This window comes from Felis catus, chromosome A1, assembly GCF_018350175.1.
Source record: "Felis catus isolate Fca126 chromosome A1, F.catus_Fca126_mat1.0, whole genome shotgun sequence".
In the NCBI taxonomy this organism is placed as follows: domain Eukaryota; kingdom Metazoa; phylum Chordata; class Mammalia; order Carnivora; family Felidae; genus Felis; species Felis catus.
The window spans coordinates 113,387,422-113,414,099 of NC_058368.1; the positions used below are offsets into that span (position 1 = coordinate 113,387,422).

At 47.9% G+C, this 26,678-nt stretch overlaps 1 protein-coding gene and 1 pseudogene across 2 annotated transcripts in view; both read right to left on the minus strand.

The window, feature by feature from the left end:
• SPOCK1 (SPARC (osteonectin), cwcv and kazal like domains proteoglycan 1) overlaps positions 1 to 26,678 on the minus strand; it is a 519,342-nt gene that overhangs the window by 143,466 nt on the left and 349,198 nt on the right. For both annotated transcript variants that reach the window (XM_023255519.2, XM_023255527.2), the window contains one exon: positions 16,948 to 17,062. In XM_023255519.2, the coding sequence (XP_023111287.1) occupies positions 16,948 to 17,062 (115 nt within the window). The remainder of the gene's footprint in view (positions 1 to 16,947; positions 17,063 to 26,678) is intronic.
• LOC101082875 lies at positions 24,237 to 26,622 on the minus strand (annotated as a pseudogene).

Here is a 26,678-nt window from a genome sequence, read left to right on the forward strand (position 1 = left end):
GTTGTAGCCCAATTTCACTTGGCTATGGCCAGAGTGGAGCCACAGCCAGTGCCTACAGCAAAACAGTGGCTGGAAAGACTCTTCCGGAATAATCTTTTCAGCAATAAGTAGATGTACAGGTATCTATTTCCTGACATCGATCCCACATGATGAAATTCAACAGTCTGTGTCAAAAAATTTTACTGATACATTGGGGGTGGGGGCTGCCAGGAGTATATGTAGCACTGCTGACTTCCTTGTTTTGGCTATAGAAGAAAGCCCCTTCATTGTATCTAATACCTTGGTATTCCAACGGGTTTGCCTAACTTCAGATACAATTATTTCACTCTATATGAACAGCTAGTCAAAGAGTAAAGCACTGCCTGATAGTAATGAACAGGAGCAGGACTCCAGGAGTTTTATGTGACTATGACCTGCCAGGCTGAGCGCCTTGAACACACCCCCCCTGACTCCTCACACACCATAACCCTCTGACAGTAGATGCTGTATGACCCCATTTTACAGAAGGGAGAAGCTGAGGCTCACGTAGCCAGTCCCAGTCCCACGACCTTTGCCTCTGTCCTGTCTGTGCTCTCTCATCAGCTCTAAGGCAGACCTGTCAGCTCAGAGGCCTGAGAACCCGTCCAGGGAGGGTCCCCTCCCAGGAAGTCCCATGTTTGTTTGCTGGCAGCCAGCATCACGTGCATTTTATTCTCTTGTTAATACCAAACTGCCCATTCAAAAACAAGATTGAATTTGTTTGCAAAATCAGAACTAATTGCTTCCAAAACAAGGATGGAGGACACTCAGACAGCCGACGTGGTGGCTATTTTGAACCAGAGACAAAATAATGAATGTTAATTGAAATGAAAAACATGTTAACCACTGAAATAATCTGTCATGTAAAATGATGCTATAATTCCTCCGTTGTTAGGGTTATTTGAGTCATTATACAAAGTCATAAAATTACACAGGAAGAGCATAATGGCCTGTGTCATTTACAAAAGCTGCTTTGATGACAGAGACAGGCTCTCATGTGAGACACTCTCTATCCTGGTATCTATGGGCTCCTGAATCCCCATCGTCTTCCAAAGGAAGAAGATTACAGATGCAAGATCCTGTTCAAAGAGAGGCCAATTTTTCGAATAAACAGATGCCCACTAGAGAACAATAGGAAAAGCTCTCGGTATGCATGGAGTAACTATGGTGTGCCTCTGAGTGTCCTAAGTGCTACTGGGCACCCGCATGGTATAAAGATGTGTTTACAGATACTTGAGACTTCAAAGGGCAAATACATAATAAGAGCAGCTATGCATTTATGAGGACTTACTCTTCTGCTGATGCTGTTACTACCACCAATAACAGCTAACATGTTTTGAGCTCTCCCAATGTTCCAGGTACTGTTTTAAGCCCTCCACACAATATGCCAACATCACCAAGAGGGAGAAGAGATGTCATGGGACACGGGGAGCTGTGTTGGGGCGGGGGATGAGTCAGGGAGACTGTGGGAGCAAAGCAGACCTGAGGGGATGGGAAGGACCGCTCATGGTGGGTCCCAGTCATCAGGGGTGGACATCCCACTGATCCACTGATTCAAACTGACACATCAACCACCAGAAAGCCAGCACCTCTGTGTGCCTTTTCCCCACCTGACTTGATCCAGTTCACAGGCATGCTTGCAACCCCTCATCAAAAAGGTTTCCAAAGTACTTTCAAACCCAGAGGAAAACTCCGTATTTTTAAAGTCTTAGAGCAGAATCACAGCCACCAAAAAATCATGGTCCTGGTATGCAAGGAATTCCAAAAGCAGGAACATCTTTCCAGGTGTATGTGAATGTCAATGTGAGTCTCCGTGACCTGCCCGTCACCTGAGCTGTGTAAAGGCCGAGGCAGCTGGGGATGAATCTACTCTTCGGAGATGAGAAGATTCAACAGCCAGATGAGAGTTTCCAACAACAGTGTGCGTGCAGGTGTAACTGAACTCAAAGTGATGAATAAGATACACACCAAAGGGAACAAACTGTCAGCAGGGGAGGCCCGAGGGTATGAGAAAGGGAACTTCCGCTTTTTTACTCTCCATGTCTATTATTTGACTCTCTCACAACCATGTGCTGTTGGTCTAATTTGTTCCAAATCTAAAAAGGAAATGCAATTTCAGGGGGTCATGGGTGGTTCAGTTGGTTAAGCATCTGACACTTGATTTTGGCTCAGGGCATGATCTCAGTTCGTGCGTTTGAACCCCGCATTGGGCTCTGTGCTGACACCACAGAGCCTGCTTGAGGTCCTCTCTCTTCCTCTCTCTCTCTCTCTCTCTCTCTCTCTCTCTCTCTCTCTCTCAAAATAAACTTTTTTTTTTAAAAAGAAACGTATTTTCAGAATTTTTAAAGAAATGCATGTTGCCAAACCCACACCTGACTGCCAGTTCCCCATATCTCCAGTTTTGTTTAAAGAAACTAGCAGTTTCTAGTTTCCAGGTGGTTGGAATGGAAGAAAGATCTGCTAGGCGTGGAAGGAAGGCTGAAAGAAAGGGAGTTAGTTCACCTGGATAAAGGTGACCGGGCCTCAAAGTTTCATTGAAGACTCAGGGGTCAGATCACTGTAACTGAACTAAATTTCTAAATTATTTTGATGGTTTGTTCAAGGAAAGCTATCAAAAAATTAGGTATAAACATTCTAAGCACAGCTAGGATTATAGACATAGTCTTGACTTTTTCAGTAAACACTTATTAATCACCCACTGTGTGCCAGAAATCGGGCAAAGAATTCAAAGATAATGCTAGCATTGTAACTGATAGACTTCTAATGAATGCATATCGCATGTAACCATTATTACTAAAGCGTAAAGATCATAATTACTCTGAATGTCTGCACTGATTTGAGGTAGGTATTTACTTAAATTAACTCTTTTATTCTTATTCACATCTTGAGACACTACAGATTCTCCCGGACTGCTAACTTTTCCAAGAAAATCTCCACACAGCAAGAAATCTGCTGTCCATTTCAGGAACCCCCCCCCCCCAAGCCATCGTACCTTTACGAGTGCCAGAGCCATGTGCGTGGCCAAAAGGGCACGAAGAAAAGGAACTTGCAAGACAACAAACACAGATGTCGTCTTTCTCCCATTTTTTCGACATTACCTGAAATCAAGGTTTCCTTACACTTGAAACCAAATATATATTATGTCCAGGGATCCTACTTCTAGCCCAGACTATGTTCTGGGTGTTTCCTGACCAGATGAGGAAGATTAGCAGGCTGATGTGATTATGTAAATTCCACTAACAGGTTGGAGTCATCTCGCATTAAGAGAGTGACAGAGCATGGCCAGCGGACCCAAGGGGCTCTGGGAGGCAGAGACAGTGGGGGTTTAATTCAGAGTTCAGCCTGGTGAACGAATGTGGCCATGGGGACCTACAAGTAACAAAAATCTGCGTATGTGAGCACACACACGCACACAGAGACACATACAGGGCCCGAGTAAGACTGCTTTGTGAAGGAAAATGCCAAGCCAGCAGTGTAATAGCAAGCTATTAGGGAAATGTAAGTGAACGCTTGAGCTTTCTTTATTCCAGTAGGATAATGGATAGCGGTGTACTCACTTAAAAAAATCCATTTCTTCCTAAAAGGGGGCAGAAAAGAAACTGTGACTATTAGCCAGTGACCTTTGGCAGCCCTGTTTGATTTCTTGTTTTACTGCTCTCCTTTGTTTGCTGGCCCAATAAAGAGAGGTCCCTTTCCAGCCCTGAGATCTTAGTGGAAATCTTTAGCAATGGACATGCTAATTGGAAAAAATCAAATGATAATCAAGCAAGACCGAGGCTGAGAATTTCATTTGGCCTCCCTGCTTGAGCATTTATAATCCTGAGCCTTTGCAGGAGGGGCCGGAACAACTGAGGGTTGTGCTAACACAGCTTCCAGCTAAGTGTGAGCTCAGGTGTGCACACAAGGGTGAGGGGAAGCGTGTGCCCTTTCACCATCGGCTCCGCGGCTATAAGCTGTGAAAACATGTGCTTGCATTCCTGGGACACAATTAATTATTATGGGCATGTGCAAGAGAGAGAGAGAGAGAATATCCAAATTTTAGAGTCACCAGCAGCAAAGCACCCTGTTCTGGGATGGCTGTGGAGGATCCACCTTAGGAAGAACAAGCTAGCAAAATGAAGCCAGTGTGGGTAGACCGCACTGCATCCGGGACACTGCTCTTTCCAAGACAGGCCCAGAGACAGACAGGAAGCTGACAGGCTCATGGTGTTCGAGGAGATGGACACCATCACCCTGACACCATCAAGAGCGGCCGTTCTCCAAAAGCGCTGCAGGAGGCAGAAACAGCCACACCAAGCATCGTGACGAGCCCCCAACCTGAAAGCTCTCTTCCCAGTGTCACAGGACAGAAGCTGGAGCCTTGACAAGGCTCCGTGGCCTTCACTGGAGGGGAACGTTCCAGACAGGTGGCCAGGAACTAAGGCTAAGTCCACAGGCTTGGGTGTTTTCTAACGCTGAGCTTCCCCTGCCACAACTGTCCCACCCTGCTGCAAGCGCCCACTCAAATACCACCTCCCTCTGAGGGTATTTCAGACATGCTACCCCTTCTTCCAAATCCCTTGGATGTGTCCTGCAGCTTTTTATCACCAGTCACTGAGCTCTCCTCAGTCAGGTTCCCAGCTGTTTCCATGCACAGACATGATGCTCCAGAATGGGTTGGCACGGGGAAGAGTGAATCAGCACGTCCCAATGCTATTCCACAGCAGAACCTGGACAGACGTGCAGAAGTCACCAACAGAAAAAAACTTTCAACTCACTGTAAGCAAGATGCCTCATACAGTGAGTGAGAGCAGTACAGAGACACATCGTCTGTCTGAGAAGGCTGGGGAAGGAGGCTCTTAATGGTCAGAGGTCACCTAGAGGCAGGGGGTTCTACAGAAGGGACATGATGATTTGTGTAAGCACTCCTCTATGGCTGGACAGTGAGGAGGTTGCTCCATTTCTGCAATATTGTCATCGAGAGCACTGAATACTCTCGGATATAAATCTTAATGTGCATCTCTCTTTATATCCATGAGACAGATTTTTCCAAAATGGAACCATGGGGTCAATGAGGCCAAAATGCCCACCAGAAATGTTGCACCGACTTACACGGCCATCGACAGCACCTTGCCGGGACCACTATCCCCTTACCCCAACCTTCCACCCTGCAGGTTTCTACCACGTACTGCTCTGAAGCCAAGTGTTTGGCCACACCACCAAAGGTGCACAAGTAATCGACCGAGTCATGAAGAGCAACAAACCAATGCTGCCAGGTGAAAACGTGGCACATGGAGAAACTGGTAAAGTTGAAGAGTGGATAGATCAGGAGGAAATCAAACATCACCAAGATGTGTTCCTGTCGGTGAGCAGGTCACTGTGGGCTCACACTGGAGAGCAGCAGCTCCTCCCAGCAGGTGAGTAGCTCACTGCCCAGCCCCTCTGCACCAGGCTTCGCCCCAGATCGGAGAAGGACCCAAAAGAAGGCTGCCTGCTGCCTTCCCGGGCTTCCTTCTTGCTAAGCAAGCAACATGGGCCACACACAGCCCTGCTCAGTCTTGTTCTGAAGGCAGAAGGGCCAGTCCCATGGCCCCAGGGGTGGAGGTGTCAGACCTCCTAGAGAAGAGATTCTGGAGCCTGCAAGCCTCCTAGACGAACCAGAAGGATGAATTTAAGCCAGTCTCAAGGGAGCTGCAGGGAAGGAGTGCCAATCTAGGCAGGACTTGCTCCCGACAGCTGCCAGAGTGGATGCCCAGTATGTGCTCCTTCCTTCCCTAAGGCAGAATCAAAGGCCGTTCTGAAGCACTCTCAAGAACAAACCTCCAGCTCTGAGAGACTCAGGAGCTCAATGAGACACATGACATCTTAATACCTCCAAGGCCAAGCCGCTGACCTTTAGCTGTGTCCAATCTCTTAGGACAGAGACAGGATGGGCAAAGAGACAGGGCACCACAGGAGCAGGCCACCAGGTCAGGACAGAGTGCAGAGTCTGGACTACATTGTTCCTTCCCAAGAACAGGGCCACTTTCACACCAGACTGACACATTGCCTCCTGTTTCCCTGTGGGGGGGTTCACGGGGACATTCTGAGCATTTCCCAGGTGTTCAAGAATGTGGTACAACATAGACAACCCTCGCCTGACTTGGAGCATTGCTTTGTGACTCACTGACCGATCCGAGGTCCTCATTAAAGACACCAGCCTGGCCCTGCATCCCCGGCTTCCTTCTCAACTTAACTGACGCATTTATCCCTTTAATAGGTCATGAACATGTGCCAAGACCTGAGCTCAGGCTCCAGAGGGAGTGCGGGCAGTGCAAGTAACAGAGGTGAGCATCACAAGGAGCAAGTAGGCACCCCGGCAGGAGGGAACCTACTAATCATGACAACTGACTCCATCCAGAACACTAAAAACAGCAGGGCCTTTGCATGCGTGAGCTCATGTGGGCCTGAGCAACTCTGTGAGGCTTGGAGGACTGATCCTCTATCTAGATTCAGTGAGGAAGTGGAGACTCAGAAAGGAGATGGACTTTAATTGAGCCCCGACTATGAGCCAGCACTACGCCTACCGCTTTCCTTATCACTGTGCCCTGGGCTAGTTTGAAAGTCAGCATTTGCTAAGGAAATGGAGATTTAGTGCAGACAAGTGTCTCGAGGGCAGAGGGCAGAAAGATGGGCTTCGGGGCAGCCTTGCCCTGGCCCCCCACCTCTGCCACATAACGGCTGTGCGACACTGAGAAACTCACAGTGTGCGTGAGCCACAGTGACCTCACAGGCTCTTAAACCACTAGGAATACTAGTGAATTCTGCTAGTGAATCCTGCCCCTTCTCCATCTCCCACCCATGTCCAGCCCCACTGCAGCTGGAAACGGTCGCCCCCTTCTTGGAACTTTAACTTTACTCCATCACACTTTTTCTTTTCTGGCTTAGATTATATACATCTTTGCTGCTAATGTTCTCTCATAGGCACAAGATTCGATGAGATCTTCAGAGTCTTCATGTGAACACACGTAGACAGGCAGGGCCCCCAGCTTTTTTCACAGAGTATACAATGTGGCTTTAAAAAATGCGAATTCAAGAAAACTCAGTCCATCCTAAGGCACACAATTCTGTCACTCTCCAACTTAAAGCCACACAAGATGTCCCTTGTCACCTGGTCTGAGAGCCAAATCTGTCCCGTGGCTTTCAAGGCTCCACAGGCTCTGGTCCTGCTACCCCTTCTAGTCTCAGGTAGCCATGCTCCCCTTGGTCACTGCCTACCTACAGCACAGGCCTCTGTCCTCTTCCTTTCTTTAGGATACCAAGTCCCATTCCCTTCCCTGATTCAGGGTCTCTGCAAAGGCTGTTCCCTCCTCTGAGGACACTTCTCCCTACCCTGTGACCACCTGGAACCTATCACCTTTCACCCACCCAAGATGGCGCAACCAACTAAAGGGATTCTGTTATAACACTCTGCTCTTATCCCACTTGGTGCTTAGGACAATTTATCAGATAGTTAATTTCTTTTTAGCTACCTTTTCCTATAGACTTTACTCTCCACAAGGCTAGATTATGTCCATTCATCACATTATTCCAAACGCATAACAGCATCTGGCATACAGAAGGCACCATAAATATTTGTTGAATCCAGAAATTATCACAGACACCAACTTAGTGGATTCTGAGTTAATGACCTTTAGCCCACCATGACTGGTTTATGTGAGCTGTCTTCTGAGGGCTAATCCTGCCAAAATTATGACAAGTCCTAAAGCCCTTTATCACCATCACTATACTCACAGATGGCCTCCCCTGGCATCTGCTGAGAGGAAGACTCTTAATTCCAGGCTGGACCGGAGCCCTGTCATCTTGCCTTCCACTTGGGAGATACTCATAGCCATGGAAGGTCTGAGCCAGGGCCTTCTCCCTCCCATCAGGTAATGAAAAGCAGGACTTGTGGTTCAGTGGAAAGCAGGATACACCAGCACCTCCAGGTGTGGCAAGATCATGAGCAAGGCTGGCTGGAAGAAGGCCCTTTCCCAACTCAGTAATACAGCCGCATGCATTTCAGCGTGTGCCCGTTAAAAACATCATTTAAGAGAGTACCTTGGAAAGGTACCAAGGTCCCTAAACTAATTAACTTTCATCTCTCCTGTCCCTCTGCGCTTGGAGGGCCCTGCCCTCTGCCCACCCCCTCCATGAGGAACATTAAAGACAGGACATTAGCCTGAGAACATTCTCTTTAAAACAAAAGTACTTCTAAAGATAGCCTTGGATGCCCATCTAAATCATCCTGAGTCCATTTTCTGGCTCCAGAACTTGCATGGTCAGTGCCCCAGATGGGCCCTACTGTGGTGCCCGATACCCATAAAGAATGTCTTTCATGGTTCATTGGTTGAATTAATCTGATATAAAATGTCTAAACTGGAAAACCTGTGAATTGGGATCTTGATGAGTTTAGGCAGAACAGCAAGCAGGGCCACAGCGGATTTAATAACAAAGGCAAAGGAAAGATATTTCAGAAAATTAAAGCAGAAGTTTGTGTAAGTGGGAAATTCAATCTGACCCCTTTCATAAAAGCTGATGTGTTTTGGGAGAGGTCACATAGGCCTTGCTCCCCTGCCTCAGATACCTGGATACTCCTCTCTCTGGATACTATAAAGGGCCCCCAGAACGTGTGGGTAACGTAACACCTTCAGCGAGTTGCAGGGGGGGGGGGCTTGAGCTCATCTGTTTCCTAGTGTTTAGGGACCTGCTAATGTAATGCTTCACACCTGCTTGGCACGCCCTGAGCCCTGCTGGAAATCACACCTAGTGATTACCTCTTCAAAACCAGCACACCCACCTCAATCTCCTCTTTCTAATCCACTTAAATCTGAGGCATGAAATATGCCTCTCTGTACATTTCTTAACAGACGGAGACACCAATAAACAGAGCAACTGAGCCCATCATCCGAGGGAGAACCACACAGCAGGGTAATGCACTTAGGCTTTCTAACAAGAGAAAGAGGGAGGAACTGAGAGGGAGGTTTTATCATCAGTCCCTGACCCTGTGAACAGACATTCCCAGCACCACAGACTCTTGGCTTTCTAGCTTTCCAGCAACTTTGTACGTGATGCACATTCTGGGAATTTAAGAATTTAACCATAAAACGTTTCCAATCTCCCACAGATAGACATGGCTTAAAAAAAAAAAAAAGACAATGATTCAGCACATTGGGTATTCCAGGAAATACCTGGAAATACGAACTACCCTCTCTGGAAAGGGGGCTTCTCAAGCAGCACAACCTGGGAGGGAAAGGTGACAAGTTGGTGGCAGGTGCCAGAGAGGGCTCTGGCAGGGCAGAGGCTCTGGTCCTTAAGAGTCACACCTAGAAACAAGTGTCCAGCCATCCAGGATGCCATCAGACTCGCTGGGAGAGATCACCCGGTCACTGCCCTTACCCGCCCACCATCTTTAGGTACAAACTGTGTTGGCATTGGCAGCAGAGTTTAAAAAAAAAAAAAAAGGCAGGGGTGGGGGGAACAAGGCAGGGCAAAATTTGAGTCCGGTAAATTTTATTGACAATCACGATTTTAATGTATTTATAAAACTCACCTAGTGAATCTGCCTCCCAAAGTAAGATCTGCCTCTCGCTGAGTCCCCTTTGTTCCAAGGACTAAAAATTCTACACAATTACTCCCATCTCCATTATGAATTGCTTTTTACTCTCTGCTGCTCTTGTCGTCAAGCTCGTGTAATCAATACTCTCAATTTCAGAGAGGAAAACAAAGGAACGGAGAAGGTAACCGTGAGAAGTCAGCAAAACTCCTTCTGCAAAGTGTGTCTAACGTGGTGGTGGTTAAGAAGTGGCATTTCTGGGGGCGCCTGGGTGGTGCAGTCGGTTCAGCATCCGACTTCAGCCAGGTCACGATCTCGCGGTCCGGGAGTTCGAGCCCCGCGTCGGGCTCTGGGCTGATGGCTCAGAGCCTGGAGCCTGTTTCCGAATCTGTGTCTCCCTCTCTCTCTGCCCCTCCCCCGTTCATGCTCTGTCTCTCTCTGTCCCAAAAATAAATAAACGTTGAAAAAAAAAATTTAAAAGAAGTGGCATTTCTGTAACCAACCTCTCTCCCCCTTTGTTTTCCTCAGTGACCAGGGGTAAAGAGATCACGGTGATGGTTCCTGTTTATTAAAGGTGGCTGATTCAGAAGTGGGACCAAACCCAAACCTCAGGTGCGTAAATTCCACCAATTGCCTAGAAAGAGCCCCAATCCCTCATCAGGACTTTACTCAGGCCCAGAGCAGGGAAAACGAAGATCCCTCAAGGTTAAAAGAGAACACAAGGCCCCCTAGGAAAAAAGTGTGAGCTATATAAAGATAAAAATCGTAATAAGGAATATGAACATGATCACACTCTGGAAACTGGCCATGCCTTGAGTTGTGAAAGTACCAGAACGCCACTAAGACACCTAGGAATCACCCACTTTCTACATGGCCATGTGTCTTCCAAACCAAGAGAGATATGCGTATGTATAATCAACCCGCTCAAAGCCCCTGTAGCAGGAGGCAGTGCTTTGTTGTAAAACAAAACTGAGATGAAATAACCATCATCCTTTCAAATGTCCTCTGAGAGTTTGGTATTTGAGGCACATTCTGTCATGTACTTCTCTCTGACCTCAAACACTTTGATTCTCTTTTTCCAAGTTCACATAAAAGACAGAAAGCTCTCAGATTGGTCTACAGCACCATGAGTCTTGACTCAATCAGAATTCTTCGCTGGTGCCGAGAATTCGTTGTTATTCCAGATAATTAGGAAGCGGAGATAAAGGGCCATTACGTTAGAGAGGCCTAGCCCACTGGGAAGACTGGCCGTCGGCTCCTTGTTTAAAAACAGATTAGTTCCCACTGCTCCCAGAAGGCTTCCAAGGGTATGCTCAGATATGCTAAGCCCCATCCTGACACCCTTTCCTCCTGTTCACAATACGCTTGCAGAATTTGAGAATGTGGCTTGTCTGCAAGGCTTAAAACAAATGCTTCAATTTTCCATTCTCCAAATGAAAATCAATGGCAACAGAGAGGTAAAATCAATGTTCACCGCTCTGTAGGGAGAATCCCACCCCTAGCTCCCGCCCACCCAGAGCAATAAATCAGAACTAGCCATCTTGACTGGCAGTGAATCCCTGAGAGCAGAGGCCTCTGTGGCTTGTATGACTTTCTGTCCATCCCCCCCGTTTCCCACGAGGGTGTTTTCTTTAAGAAAGCCTAAGACAGTATTTCTAAAACCTGAGTCAGGAAGAATAACACACGGTTGCATACAAACTCTTTTTCCCCTAATGAGTCCTTTTGCCGGTAGGATCTTTGGTATCGAAGAACAGAGTGTGACTATTTCCCTAAGGATCCATTCTGCATTATCTAGTCTTAATGATGGCTGAGACACCCACTGACCTGCTCCCCCGGACAACCAGTGATCTGCTTTCTGTCACCAAAGATTAGCTTGCATACTCAAGAAGTATAGGTAAATAGAAATCATACAGGATATACTCCTTTTTTTGGTCTGTGTTCTTCCACTTAGCATAGTTATGATGAAATTTATCCATACTGATGGATGCATCAATAGCCTATTTAACTTTTTTTCATGTTTATTTATTTTTGAGAGACAGATATTGAGTGGGGGAGGGGGAGAGAGGGAGACACAGAATCCACAGCAGGCTCCACGCTCTGAGCCGTCAGTACAGAGCCCAATGGGGAGCTTGAACTCACGAACTGTGAGATCATGACCTGAGCCGGTCAGATGCTTAATTGACTGAGCCACCCAGGCCCCCCGTCTTTTTATTGCTGAGTAGTAATCCATTGTATAGATGTACCACAATTTGTTTATCCATTCACCTGTTGATAGACATTTGGGTCGCTTCCAGCTCTTGGCTATTACAAGTAAAGCTGCTACGAATATTCATGGTTGAGTCTTAGAACGGACATATGCTTTCAGTGCATAATCCAGATACAAACCTTTTGTCAAACCTGTGTTTTGTAAATATTTTCTCTTGGTGTGGCTTGTCCTTTTATTCCTTTTATTATTGTAACAGTGTCTTTTGAAGATCAAGTTTTAAATTTTGATGAAATCCAATTGGCTGATTTTACTATTATTTTCTTGCTTTTATAGTTCATGCTTTTTCGTGTCCAAAGAAATCTTTGTCAGACCCAAGGTGACTACTCCTGTTTTCTTCTAAACATTTGATATTCTTAGCTCTTACTGAGACAGAAAATCCCAAGCAGGCTCCACGCTCAGTGCAGACCGTGATGTAGTGCTCGATCCCACAACCCTGGGATCACGATCCGAGATGAAACCAAGAGTCAGACGCTCAACCAATGGAGCCACCAAGGCACTCCCCAAGTTCATATTTTATATACTATGTTATACAATCTTTAAAATTTGTAACTACAGGGGCACCTGGGTGGCTCAGTTGGTTGAGCATCCAACTTCAGCTCAGATCACGATCTCACAGTTCGTGGGTTCGAGCCCCGCATCAGGCTCCGTTCTGACGGCTCAGAGCCTGGAGCCTGCTTCGGATTCTGTGTGTGTGTCTCTCTCTGACCCTCCCCCATTCATGCTCTGTCTCTCAAAAATAAACATCAAAGTTTTTTAAAAATTGTATCTACAAAGATTTGTCATATCATAAAATACTCACTTATAAAAATCAACTGAAGAAAGCCTAATACAAATTTTTAAAAATGAACCAACAGATAAAACCTAGGACTAGAAAAAAGAATGGATGGAAATGTGCTGGGGTGTTTAATTACTGTTTTTAACTGATGTGAACATTGCCTATTTCTTGCTTCTTTCTACTCTTCTGTATTGTTAGTGTCTCCTGTAATAAGCATCGAATATATTAAAAATTAATTCCGATATTTAAAAAAATCACTTAAGAGATGGCTTCCCGATCCCAGGAAGCCTTCACAGTGCTCTGTGGCACTTAAATGGCCCCTTCAGAAAACCTGAAAGGTGAACAACACTACTGAGAATTCACCCGCTCCCGAGCCCACTCACGGTGGCTCGACACAAGAAAAGATGAAGCAAAGAACTTCCAAGCAGAATTCTCCAAAGAGAATGTGAGATTACGTGAAGCCTCTAGATGAAACCAGATGCAAACCCAAATGTAAATACTACCCTAATAAAGGAGAATTCCAGCAAAGGGAGACCCCACGTGGCACCCCACCAGAATTCTCACCCGTCTGCCCAGATGTTCAGTGGTCACAAATGTGCGTACGTCAAACAGCTTCTCCACTCACTCCATCTCGATGGGCAAGGAAAGCTAATGAAATTCTCTCACTGATGCGCTCACTGTCCTCTGTCTCAATCGATGTGACAAGACAGCCTAAGTGTGCAGCCTCGTAATCAGCCTGAGGCTGGCCCAGCCGCCTCTCCATGTGTGTGTAGTGCTGACGATCTGGCAGGTGGGATTTGCCTCGTGAGCTGCTGCAGAGGCCAGACTGGCTGATGGGATTGTCTACAGATGTTTCTCAGAGAGAAAGATTACTTCCCTGATTGATGAATAAATAGAGTCGTCAACACTGTCTCCTTGGTCAGAGGGGACCCCTGAAGTATAATGTGGCAGGACAGATGTTTCATCTGGGAAGGTGTCCAAGACCCCAAGAAGAGGTATGTGCTCGACTGATATGGCGGGCAGAGGTATTCAGTCTGTGGGAGGGAGGTGGGGAGGTTGGACCCACAACGGCAGTGAACACCACTGCAGAGCCTTCCTGGCTCAGACCACCTCCCAAATCCGGATAAGGGAGTGGGCGCGCTGCCTCAATCACAGCCTCCTCTTTGGGCTGTTTTTTTCAGTGAACAAAAGGTCCCTATCATCAGGAATGCAGCCATCTTCTTAGCCCTTACCTGCTGTGAATCACAAAGAGGGCGGCAGAAATGACACTGTAATGCTCATGCTAAATCTCACGGCTTCCCCGAGAAGGAAGGACAAGCAGGCAGAGTCACCAGAGGAAGGAGCCAGGCACCTGGTGGGGGCTACCTTCTTCTTAGAAACATGAAACTGGGGGGTTTCCTGGCTGACCTTCCAAAACGAATGACGTAATAACCATCATCATAATTGTTTTAGCAAGTGGCAGACCAGCCATCATTATGTGACACTAGACTATATGCCTTACACAAGTGTGTGTCACTGAACTCTCACACAAGGACACGCACAAAAGAGCCCCTGCAAGGATTAGCAACAATTGCTACCCATAAGGTCTCTTTAAGAATCACTAGTGGGCGGCACCTGGGTGGCTCAGTCAGTCAAAGGATTAAGGGTCCGAGTATTGATTTCTGCTCAGGTCATGATATCAAGGTTTGGTCCATGAGTTCGAGCCCCGCATTGGGCTCTTGGGCACTGACAGTGCAGGGCCTGCTTGGTATTCTCTCTCTCTCCCCTTCTCTGCCCTTCCTGCATGCATGCACACTCTCTATCTCACAAAATAAATAAATGAACATTAATAAAAAAACAATCATGAGAGGATGCACCCCAATAAACAGGAAAGAGGAATGGGTAAGTATTTTCATTGAATCCATTTTACAGACGATGAAGCACAAATTCTGAAAGGTAAAGTACATGCCAAGGTCACAGAGCAAGGCAGTAGCCAGCCTGGGAAAGGAACCCTGGTTGGTCTCATTCCCAAATCCATGCGCTTAGTCATTGTAATCCTGTGGCCACCAGAATACGAAGGAGATGAGGATTATGCTTTCCACACAAGCAAACAAGTGGTGGTGCTCCCAACAAAGAAACAAGGCACACCCAGACACACACAACCTACACCTGGATAGGCCTGAATACCAATATGGTTGCAGCCTCCATCTTGCACAGATTTGAGCTTAATGCTGACAAGCTCCTGTCCGGCACTTTCAGAGGGGCTATATTCCAGGAGGAAACAGGCAATGGTCTATCCATGTTGCACATCCATATACACACATATACAACCAGATGGTTAAAATCTAGAGCACTATCTCAAAAAGGGTATTTAGGTATTTGCAGCAAAAGAGGCCCCCTCTTACAACCTTCAAAGAAGGAAGAAATCATGTGCAGCAGGAAACTCTAGGATAGTTTTCTCAGAGTATGTCTGCCTGGAAAACTTCTAGTGACAACAACAATTATTATTATTATTATTATTTTTTACATCCCACTCCACAGTGAACTTAATTTTCCTTAAGGGTAGGAAAGTATGTAGCTTCAGTGTGTAACACAAGCCTGGCACATTGTAGGTGCTCGGTATCTTTCTGTTAAATGACAGTGAATGAATGGAGAGACAAGGACAGGATGAAGGGAGAGGCTGACACACAGTAGTAACAGAAAACAGGAGTTTTGGAGCCGGACGGTCCAGGGTTTGAAACATGGCTGCCACTTCCTAGATGTATAAGCCAATTACTAATGCTGCTCTGTCTCACTCCCCTCGTTTTTAGAGTGGAGACAAAAATAAATCCCAGCTTGGCAAAAGGGCAGGAAGAATTCACGGATGTGGTGCTGAGCACAATGCATGGCGTGTGCTAGGGTTTGGGAGTGAGATCTATCTTTACTTCTGGGGAGAATACTCCAGTCTGGAGCAAAGAGTAAAACACACTATATCTTGCATCTCAGTCTTATGGAGACAAAGGGTTACTGTTTTTAGGTGACCACCAGACTGGATCTGTAGCTGTAGGGACCAGGTTTGCAGAGGCAGGGAGGTTGAGGGCTCTGCTCCAGGGAGTTTCTCTGCTGGACCATGATGGAGCTTCCCAGGCAGTTTAGGAGGAAACCACTTAGGGAATGGAGGGAAATTAAAACACTTTGCAAAAGGAGCAGCCAATGGGACCAGCATTGCTCAGACTTCAAGAACTGCAGGAAGGGAAAGGACCCATCCGGCATGGTCCCATGGTCGAAACAGAGCTAATGAGCAGAAGCCACAGGAGATGCACTTCAGTGGGAATCGAGTCCCAGAAAGGCTGCATCCTTTGCTTGAGGTCATGGCCCAGCGCAGGTGGATGGCAGAGCATGTTGCCAAGTCCAAAACAGGTGTGGTGACTCCAGTGCCCATGGACTGAACACCTACCTCTCCATTGCACAGCAGTACAGAAAGAAGGGAGAACAGGCCCTGCAAATGCCTTTCTCCCATCCCCACCAACCCAACCCCACTGTTAAAGAACACCGTGTGTGTGTGTGTGTGTGTGTGTGTGTGTGTGTGTACACACGCACATACGTTCATGCATGGGCACATGGTGGTTCTTGCTCCGAGTATTTTTGTAGGACTGAAGGCCCACCAAGAAGACTGAATTCAAAGGCTCTTTCCGTCCTCTATAAAAGCTTTCTCCCACTGGATGGAGAAAGCTGGGAGAGGTTGAGGGTAAAAAGGCAAAGCTTTAAAGATCTTAAAGAAGAGTGGGGAGACCTCCCTCCGTGCTGGGGAAGAAGGTGATCAAGTACTACACCCTGAGAAAACAGCAAGGTGTGTTCTCAGGAGAAATGGTAGTGTGGTGGTGCTGAGGAGGAAGAACCCCAAACCAGGGCACCCCGACTGGCGAAGATGCCCACGGCCCATATATCTGGGCATGAAAGCAGACAACCCTCAGACTCCGAGGAACCTCAAAGGATTATAACACTGACAATGTCAGTGACAAGCAAGAGACTAATGACTCAGAACCTGTTTTCTTAGCTCTAAGCTTCCGGGATCTCTGGGGTCATTCCTGAAGGAGGAATGGCCCCCACAATGACAAAGAAGGGATTTTCCGTGCATCTGCTCAGATGAGGGCTCAGAGTTAAAGTTGACTTAAAATAAATGCAGGTATTAAAATTTTTTGCAAATCTGTGTTGGAGAATTGAGATGCATACCCCAGGATGACTGGAGGCACCAAATACCATACAAAATGGCGATAGAAATGCCTGCTCTCCTTCCCCCCTCCCACTGTCCCCCACTCAGAGATTGGGTACCCCAGATCTGTCAGTCGGAGCGCGCTTCCCGGCCCCCGGCCTTACCTGGGGAGAAGGTGCTTGCGGCTGACACACAGGGCAGTCTGGTAGTCCTGGGTCACACACACTTTGTGAGGGCTGCACTTCACCTTCAGGCAGGGGTCTTTCGATGGGTCCAGGGCTGAGGCAAAAAGAGCAAGAAGAGGGGGGCGGTGAGGACTTCTGAGGAAATTTAGTTTCTCTTTCAACTCAAATAAACAAATGGGAAATAAACAGACCACGTGTTTGCACTCTGGGCGGTTTTCTTAGGCTGATGGGGATTGGAATGAATACCCAAACCGAGGGGAATTCTGTGTCTACTGCACATGTTCTGCTTCAGCATCAGGATAGTGATTCCTTTGTGCTTTGGGGAGTTGCAGCATCTCCATGTCGGGCAGGAATTACTTTTAAAATCCTTTAGAATCTTACATACTCCAAGGACCAAGAGCTCCTTTTCCCTCTTTGGTTATCTGCCTGCAATTGCTTTTTATGACTTCATCCATGCCTACCTTTACTTATTTCCTACCACGTAGAAAGTCCTTGAGGACAGAGTTTTTTTGGCTCCAGTTCAATCGACACGGACTGTGTGCATCAATAAGCCCATGTTAAATTTTGGGAAGAGCTTCAGGAGGCCCAAAACCATTTTGCGCCACGCAAAGTTCCAACATAATAAGGAAGGGAGAAAGCTATACATAAATATTTATTGTGCGAGGCAGAATGAGATAAGGGCCATGACGGGCATATAAAATGATAACGGAGCTCCAGAGAAAAACAGAGATCAATTTCTGGGGCAAGGATTAATGAGGCATTAATATGTGAACTGGAAGGATGGGCAGAGTTTGGGAAAGCGAGGTTACAAAAGGCAGTCTAGACTGCCATGGGTGGACCATCACAGGGCACTTGATCCGATCAGTAAGTGTGGCCTGTGGGTGGTAATGATGGCGGGGGGCAGGGGGCGGTGTGCGGAGAGGGGATGTGGAGTTGACCAAGGCACTCCAGAAAGGGTCTCCCAAAACAGCGGTTCCAAAACTGCACCGTTTTCCAGAAAAGGCTGAGTGACGGGCCCTGGGCTAATCAGCGCCCCGCACACCGAGGTGCGCACGCTCATTACGGCAGCGAAGAGGCCGCAGGGAATTCTCCGCAAAGCAAAAGCAATTGTGCCGTCTCCCAGCTCCAGGCCTAGGCCTATTAGGCAGTAAATCCTTCATAACTTTCTCCTCAGCCCGCGGAGGCGAGGCCTCCCCGTGTCCTCCCCACGCAAACATTTGGTTAAACAAATTGGCATCCTGAGCAGGGACAGCAAAACTGCCATGAGAAACGCCATCGTGCCCACAGCTGCCGGGTCCCCCGGCCACCACGAGACCCCTGCCCTTAGAGAAGCCGCGGTTCCTCTCAGCCCGCCCAGGCCCAGAACCTCCACACCATTTTCCTCAGACAGCAGCTGGGAGTTTCTCAAGGGACCTGAACACACAACATCCGGAGGCGTTTCTGCTGCTTGAACAGTTCGGGGCGGCTCCGTCCGCTGCAGCAGCACCAGCCGCTATAAACACAAGGCAGGGTGCATTTTTAGGCCAGTGAGGCCAGCAACAAGACCCAGGTCCTGGTCCCAGGGGAGTCATCTGACAGAGCCTATGCCCCAAGGGATCGCCCGGCTGCCCGAAGCTTAGCAGAGGGAAACGAGGTGCAGGAAGAATAAAAGAGGCTGATTCGAGCCCCAGCGACAGGGCATTCACTTTGAACTCTTCAGCTGAGGGCTGCATCTGGGAAGCAATGGCAGCAAGGCTTGTGTCCGCTTCCGGAGTCCTTCAAGCCAAGGCCTTCCAGAAACTCACAACAGGAGTTTCTGGTCCCAGGTGGAAGGCTCCCAGTCCTGGGGATGTCCACACGAGAAGCCAGGAGGCTGGTATGGCCTCAGACCACTGGCTCTTTCCTCGTGCAGTGTCTCCCACTCCCAACCCCAGGGTGGCTGTCCAGCCAACTGTGACTTGCCTCCCCAGGCTCATGCAAAATGCAGCCAACCTGAAGAACGATTACCAGATGACTGCTCAAGACGGACCGTGGCAATCCTCCACTGCTCCTTCTCACACGCCCAGCCACCACAGGATGAGGGAAGACATCGGGGATCTCAAGGAACTTGGGGACCGGACCACAGGCAGCCCCAGCCAAGGTGCCAGCCTAGGTGCTTCCCTGATAGGTGCTAAGTGCTCCAGAGCCCTCGGGATTTTCATGGGAGTGTATCGCAGAGATGGAAACTAACAGGCTGCCCTAGGAGGGTGGGTATCCAAATCTGAAGTACTCCATGACCAGCTTCGTGGCCAAATTTGAGGTTCTTTTTGTTTTTGCAGCCAACTGCACAAACACCAATGTCCGTCGACAGGCAGTACAATCTTCAAGGAAGTAAGTCAGCCGAGCATAGTTTGCAAGAGCACACTCCAGACCCGGTGTTTTCGAGGGTGAATACGGCTTACTCATACCTCAGCTGCCTCCTCTATATGGTGAGGGTTATACCACCTGCTCTTGGTTTGGTTATCTTGAGGGTTAAAGGAGCTAATATTTGTGAGTCCTTAAAGCCAACTTAGTGTATGTTAAGTACCTCATAGGTGTTTGCTAATTTTTTGTGCATCTGGTCCCCAGAATGAGTCATAAGTCTTCATAAGAACAAGACCTAACACCCACTGTTTCAGACATGCAATGAACTAAGCCCTATAACTGGATTATCATATTTAATTCTCAAAACCACCCAAGGAGGTGGCTGCTGTTAATGTGCCCGTTTTACAAATGAAGGTCTTAAAGGGGAGTCACCGATGAGAGGTGCGGAGGGTATCTGACACTTGGCCCATCGACTCCAGAACGCAAACTCTTCGCATTCATAGGCCAGCAGCAAAACAATCACGTAGGATCTCCTCTGAAGGGTTGACTGTGGGGTCCACCTCACACCAAGTATGGAGCCCACAGGCACCATGTTCTTGGGAGTTCTTGGGGCATAAAGAAAGCCAAGGGGTAAGAAGAGGAAGGGGGCAGTGAGAGAATCTGGTGCTTCCCAGGTCGGGCCATGCAGGACTGCCCCCATGGACCTCACACAGCCCCAGGGCTTCCCGAGAAGGGAAGGTGCCCAGCTCCGGGAAACCGTGCCCTCTGCGCTCTCCCTCTGAATGCGGCAACCCTCCAGCTAAGTCAACAGACCAGTGTCCTGGTCGGTCTTCTTTCTGTAGCCTTTCCATGTGTGACACTACCATTAGGCTAACTACTACGGATCGCCCCCCCCCCCCGCCTCCAATTCTTGAAGCCAGCATTTCTTTACAAAGAAATCCAACGAAAAAATACTAATAAACGAAAATGAGTCACTTAACTCCATATACATACCTAACAATTTGCATACAGAAATCAAGTCTACTAAACATTAATTACCAGGGTCTGAATACTTCAGACATGGATGCGGATTATTTTGAGTAAATGAACTTCATAGAACAACAGAACAGTAATAAATCAAGCTGCCAGCATTCATTTAATCACCAAGGGGCATTTTGTTTCCGAAAAACAGCCACACTGAGATGGAAAGGGGATGAGGGTGGTACAAGGAGTGTGTCATTTCCCTTTAAACGCCGTCTCCCAAGCGAGCTTTTCTAAGCAGCCCCAAGGCTCACAGCAATACTCTGGAAAGAAGCTGACACCCGCATTGGACAGGGCTGTGTGGCTCCACTTTCTAAAGGGAACGATAACAGATCAGAATAATAAGCAGCATTTGAGAGGCCCTTTAATAAGGCGCAGAGAAAGAGTGCAGGTGAGGAGGCAGGGAGAGAGCTGAGTGCTCGTGATAACTGGGAGCAGGCCCAGAAGCTTCCTTGTCAAGGGCTAATGATTTCTGGAGCCTGAGCTCTGAGTCTCTCTCTCTCTCTCTCTCTCCAAGCACAGGCTGAGTGACAGGAGGCAGCGATCCCCACAGGATGGCAGAGCCCTGCGTGCCCTCCACTGCCTCTCTCAGGGCACCCGCAGGACTTCTCCGGGACAGCACACCTGGCACAGAGCAGGTGCCCACGGGAGGTTAATTCCCTCTCTCTGCCCATTTCCCAAGACCAATCAAGTGTCAAGTGGCAGAAGACACATGTCCAAGTAATTCGTTGACCAATTTTTACAAAAACCATTTTCAAAGAAAAAAAGACCAGGAACACATTAATTTAAAGAGAGATTTGTTAAGCTGAAAAACACTGACTTCCAAAGCAAGTTAATTATAGGCTTCGTGTAATTTTTTTTTCATTAATTTTATTTTTTAAGCTCACTGCTTGGTCTCAATTAAGGTAGTGATATTTTAATTATCTTAATTGTTTCTAAACTTGTTTTCCGGTTTGAGTTACTTTTTAATTAGCTACATTGATTTTAAAATCCAGAATCAAGCCTTTTTGCCGTCGGCGGGCATATCCCATAAGCTCACTGGCAAAGGGTTGTAATTCCTGTGAGAGCAGAACGGGCTACCCCCTCAGAGGTGCTGAGATGAGGGAATGTTCCATTTTGTGGGTTGGCCCCAGAGTCCCTGAGAGGCGCCCAGGGGGCTGACACACACTTGGGTTTATTCCCTTAACACCTGTAGAGCTTCTGTTCTGTGCAGGCTAGAGGCCGGCATCTCCAGAGTGAACGTGAAGACATTCCTACCCTCCAGGGGCTCACAGCTCCATAAGGATGACAGACAACAGAAGGGCAAGTTCAGTGAGTTAGGGGAGATGTGGGTACCTTGGCCAGCCTTTCAGGGGGTAGGGAGAGCTCCTTGACAGACAGGTATCTATGGAAAATGGGTTTAAGGCAGGTAATAGGGTGAAGAAAACATTCCAGCTCGGAAGCAGCTCTCTTCCCAGAGGAATCAAGGCAAGTTTGGGGGGAACTAAAGCATTTGTTGGGGCCACTGCAGGTTGCAGCAGGGGTGGTATGTGGGAAAAGTGGACAGAGTGGCAGCAGCACCATGAAGGGCCTTTAGGGGATCACGGTCTCCAAATCCTACAGTGTTGGCAAACATGGCAGAACCTGGTGACCTTTGGCACATCCTCCCATGCTGAAGTTAGTGGAGAAGCTATAGGGAGAGAGAACCCTTTATATACCTTTTTCAGGGTAAGTGGCACTTTGATAAGAACAGACAAGCTGCACACTCTCACCCTCCAAAGAAGAGGGATATCAGGGTGGAGGTCTCTGTGGTTGGCTCTTAGAGCTTCCCTTTCCCCCTTTGCAGAACCTCTGGGGACACTGAGCCATGCAGGATTCTGGGAGGCAAGAAGCCTACCCAGTGAGTCTGACAAGCAAAGACATCATCTACAACAGTCATGTGAACTTGTGGTCCACTCTGGTGACTCCAGGGAACGTCCACAGACAAGAGGCCGCTCAACCTACAAAAAGTTGACAAATTAATGAATGTTTTCTGTCTTCTTGTTGTTTTGAAGACTGCTCTCTGCCTGAATCATGCTCAACTGAGGTTCATCTGAAGAGCAGACACTCCCAGTGATTCATTAGCAGTGACTTAATGGATGAATGACAAAGAAATTACTCCAAACTGCTAAAACCTCGTCAAGCTAAGATCCCAAACATTTATTACAGCTTGTCTGTCCCCATGGTAACCTGGGCATGCATCTTGCTCCCCCCCTCTCCCAACCTCTGGAGGGGCTTGTTTACTAGCTGACGACAGAGCCGCACAGAATACAAAACAGAAGATGCTGCCCACAGAATTCTGCTGGAAACAGAAGAATGACAGTTTGGAAAACCTCTGTCACCATTTTCAGCTTTCCAATCGAGGTACTGGATGTGTTCATGGGAGGCTGAACAAAGGGGCCCAATGGCCATGTGTCTGGATAAGACAGGCAGTTGAGTGACACAGACAACTGAACATGTATGCCCTAGGAAGGGGGGGAGGGGACGGGAGTGGATGGGGACACAGACAGATAAGGACAGAGGAACAGAAGATAAAAAAAGGTGCATCTTACCTAAGGAACCCGTCCTGAGAAGAGACATTTTCTTTTCCCTTCAAACAGAGGACCTAAGAACTCTTTCCTTTCTGTGTTATAACTAAAAGCATCCTCTCTCTTACACTGTGTGTGTGTGTGTGTGTGTGTGTGTGTGTGTGTGTGTGATGGAGGCTAAGTTGTATAAACTGGTAATGGGCAATTATTCAGCCATGTCCCTAAATGCTAACAACGGTTAAATACAGGTAGATGGGTATAGAGGAGTTTATTTTATCATTCCATCAACTTTTGGGTATATATGAAAACTTTAATATTAAAAGGAAAGAAAAGAAAAAAGAAACATCCTACAAGCCAGCAAGTTAACATATAAGGCAAAAAATGTACATCTCGATAGTCTACAGGAAGAGGAAATTATCAACAAGTTGAATGTCCATCTACTCTACCTGGCTTGGGCTACCGAAACAAAATACTAGACAGTGGGTGACTTGGACAACAGACTGTTATTTCTCACAGTTCTGGAGGATGGATATCTGAGATCACGTTGCCACTATGGCCAATTTCTTTGAGAGCTCTCTTGCTGGCTTGTAGATGGCCACCTTCTCACTATGTGAGAAGGCTTTTTCTCAGTGTATACACACAGCAAGCCAGTAAGCTCTGTGATGTCTCTTTTTACTCTGCATACCTTTTTTAAAAAAGACTTTATTTACTTTTTTACTTAAATCCACATTAGTTAACATATAGTGTAATAATGATTTCAGGAAAAGAATTTAGTGATTCATCACTTACATACAACACGCAGTGTTCATCTCAAGTGCCTTCCTTAATGCCCATCACCCATTTGGTCCATCCATCCACCCAACAACCCTCCAGGGGCCCTCACTTTTGTTCTCTGTATTCAAGAGTCTCTTATGGTTTGTCTTCCTGTTTTTTATCGTATTTTTGCTTCCCTTCCCATATGTTCATCTGTTTTATTTCTTAAATTCCAAATATGAGTAAAATCATATGATATTTGTCTTTCTCTGACTAACTTATTTCACTTAGCATAATACACTCTAGTTCCATCCGTGTTGTTGCAAACGGCAAGATTTTTTTTCAAGTTTAAAACATGTATTTAAAATTTTTTTTAATGTTCATTTATTTTTGACAGAGAGAGAGACACAGAGCATGTGCGGGGGAGGGGCAGAGACAGAGGGAGACACAGAATCTCCCACAGGCTCCAGGCTCTGAGCGGTCAGCACAGAGCCTGACGCAGGGTTGAAACTCACAGACTGCAAGATCATGACCTGAGCCGAAGTCGGACGCTCAACCTACTCAGCCACCCAGGCACCCCTAAAACATGTATTTAAAATACAATTCATAAAATGCTTAATCTGCTGACTCTGGAGCCCTCGGTGCGGGGTGGGGTGGGGTAGGCAGCTGCCCGCTAAACCAGCAGAGCAGGACTGCAGGGGTGTGGCCCTCCCTCCCATGCCCTTCTGCTCAGACACCCAAGAGGCCCATGGGCACCCCTGGGATCACACAGCCAGAAAACAGGTCCCCAGATGTTTCCAGAGTCTCTGCTTACCAGGGAGGCTGGGGCAGCCCTGCCAGCTCATCCCTGAGCAAAGCATCCCCACATGGGGCAGAGCAGGGTATGGCTGGGCTGGACAGGGCAGGGCGGGGCACTGGGCTCTGGAAGAGGCTGATGGTAGCAGATAGGGTGTTGCCTCCTGCCTGCAGGTGGGGAGCACCCTGATTTGTTTTTCACCACCATATCAAACTTATTATTCCAATGGCACTAATACAGCTGGGGGTGTTCACGGTGATGCTGCACAAAGTTTCCTGCGTTTTAGCTTCTTCCCAAAGAGAAAGGTCTACCCGCCTGTTCCTTCCCCCTTTCTGGGGGAAAATCCACCACAGACTATTTACCCAAATAAACCTCTTAATGCCTTTTTTTTTTTTTTTGACATTTGAGTTTCTGAAATGGAAAAAAAAAAAACTGTTGAGTGTCCCATCCCGCCTCCCCCACTCCCACCGGCTAAATAAGTCCCTGTTGCCAGGGCATTTCTGTTGCCTCTGATATCTTGAAATAAACATCGAAAGAAATGGCAGCAAGTGTTCACGTTGAGTGATGGCACAGAGTGGGCCCCAGAACCCATCAGGTGGAGCATCACTGGGGACAGTCTTGAGGTGTCATGGAGAATGCGAGGGCTTGCTGTGGTCGATTGTCAGCCGAGGGCAAGGGCTGTGCTGAGTCCCACCCAGGGTAGTGGACTGCAGGGAGGGCAGCCTACTATTTGTCCAGGAAGTTGTCCAGGGCTGGGATTCCTTCCTTCAGGCCCTTGCGCTTGTGTGTTTCGGCCATCACCTGGCTGGGGTGGCTGGTGTTGTTGAAGAGATCCCCAGGCAGGGTCTGCCAGTGGTCAAAGACGCACTGGGAGAAGGCCTGGCCACCAGGGTTGGACCTCAGGTCAGCAGTGAAGCTGAAGGACTCGTTCACAGGCAGGTAGGCCTCCACGACAAACACGGGGGTGCCGGCTGGGACTCCTCAAAGACGTGACCATGCTTCCTGTTCAGGACACCATAGATGCCACTAGCCACTTGTTCTGGACACTGAATATCCACAAGGTAGACAGGCTCCATGAGACAGGACTGAGTGGTCAGCACACTGGCACAGAGACAGCGCCAGCCAGTGGGGATGATCTGGCCACCGCCACGGTGGATGGCATTCGCATGCAAGGTCACATCAGGGATATCGAAGCACACACCCCACGTGTTTTCCTTGCACAGGGCTTCCTCTTTGGTGGCCCAGTGGAAGCCAGCTACCATACTGTCCTTGATCTCGTTGAGGCACTGCACACCCTTGGTGATGTCGGTGAGGACACTGGGGCTGGCGTCAGGCCCAAAGCATCAGATCTTGTGGGCTTCTGCCACATCCTACTCATACTTCTCAGCCAGATAGCGGACCTGCTGCTTGAGTTCTTGGCGGACAGACACTTCGCCCTTGTCGATGTCCTTGGCCAGGCCATCAGGGAAGGGCCGCACCTTCATGTACAGCTGGTTGTGCCTATTTTGGGACTTGGACAAGCAGAGCACACTCGACTCCTCACTGACCATCTCCCGGTAGGACACCACGGGGTTGGATTTCTCGATGGGAATGCACGCGTGGTCCTCCTCCAGGTCCTTCAGACAGATCTCCAGGTACAGCTCACCAGCCCCTGTGATGATGTGCTCCCTTGACTCTTCAATGATGCCCTGCACTGTGGGGTCCCACTTAGCCAGGCATTCAGGCCCTCCACTAGCTTGGGAAGGTTGGCTGGATTCTTGGCCTCCACAGCAATCCGGACAATGGGGCTAACACTGAACTTCATCACCCGCATGTTGTGGGCATGCTCGAAGGTGGTGATTGTGCCATTCTTCACCAGGAACTGGTCCATGCCCACCAGGCCCACAATGTTCCCACAAGGCACATCTTCAACGGGCTCCACATAATGGCCCATCTTTAGGAGTGTTCTCTGGATGGGCTTCAGGTACAGGTCCTCCTTCTTCCCAGGTGTGTAGTTGGGCCCCATGATCCTGACCTTGAGACCAGTAGACACCAGCCCCGAGAATACGCAGCCGAAAGCGTAGAACCAACCTTTGTCAGAGGTTGGCACCATCTTGGAAATGTACATCATAAGTGGGCCTTTGGGGTCACAGCTTTTAATGCCCATGGCTGAACCGTCACCCGGAGACCATATATACATACTTTTATACACACACACACACACACACACACACACACACACACACACACACACCACGAGATGTCTCTTCTTATATACTATCTTACAGGAATAG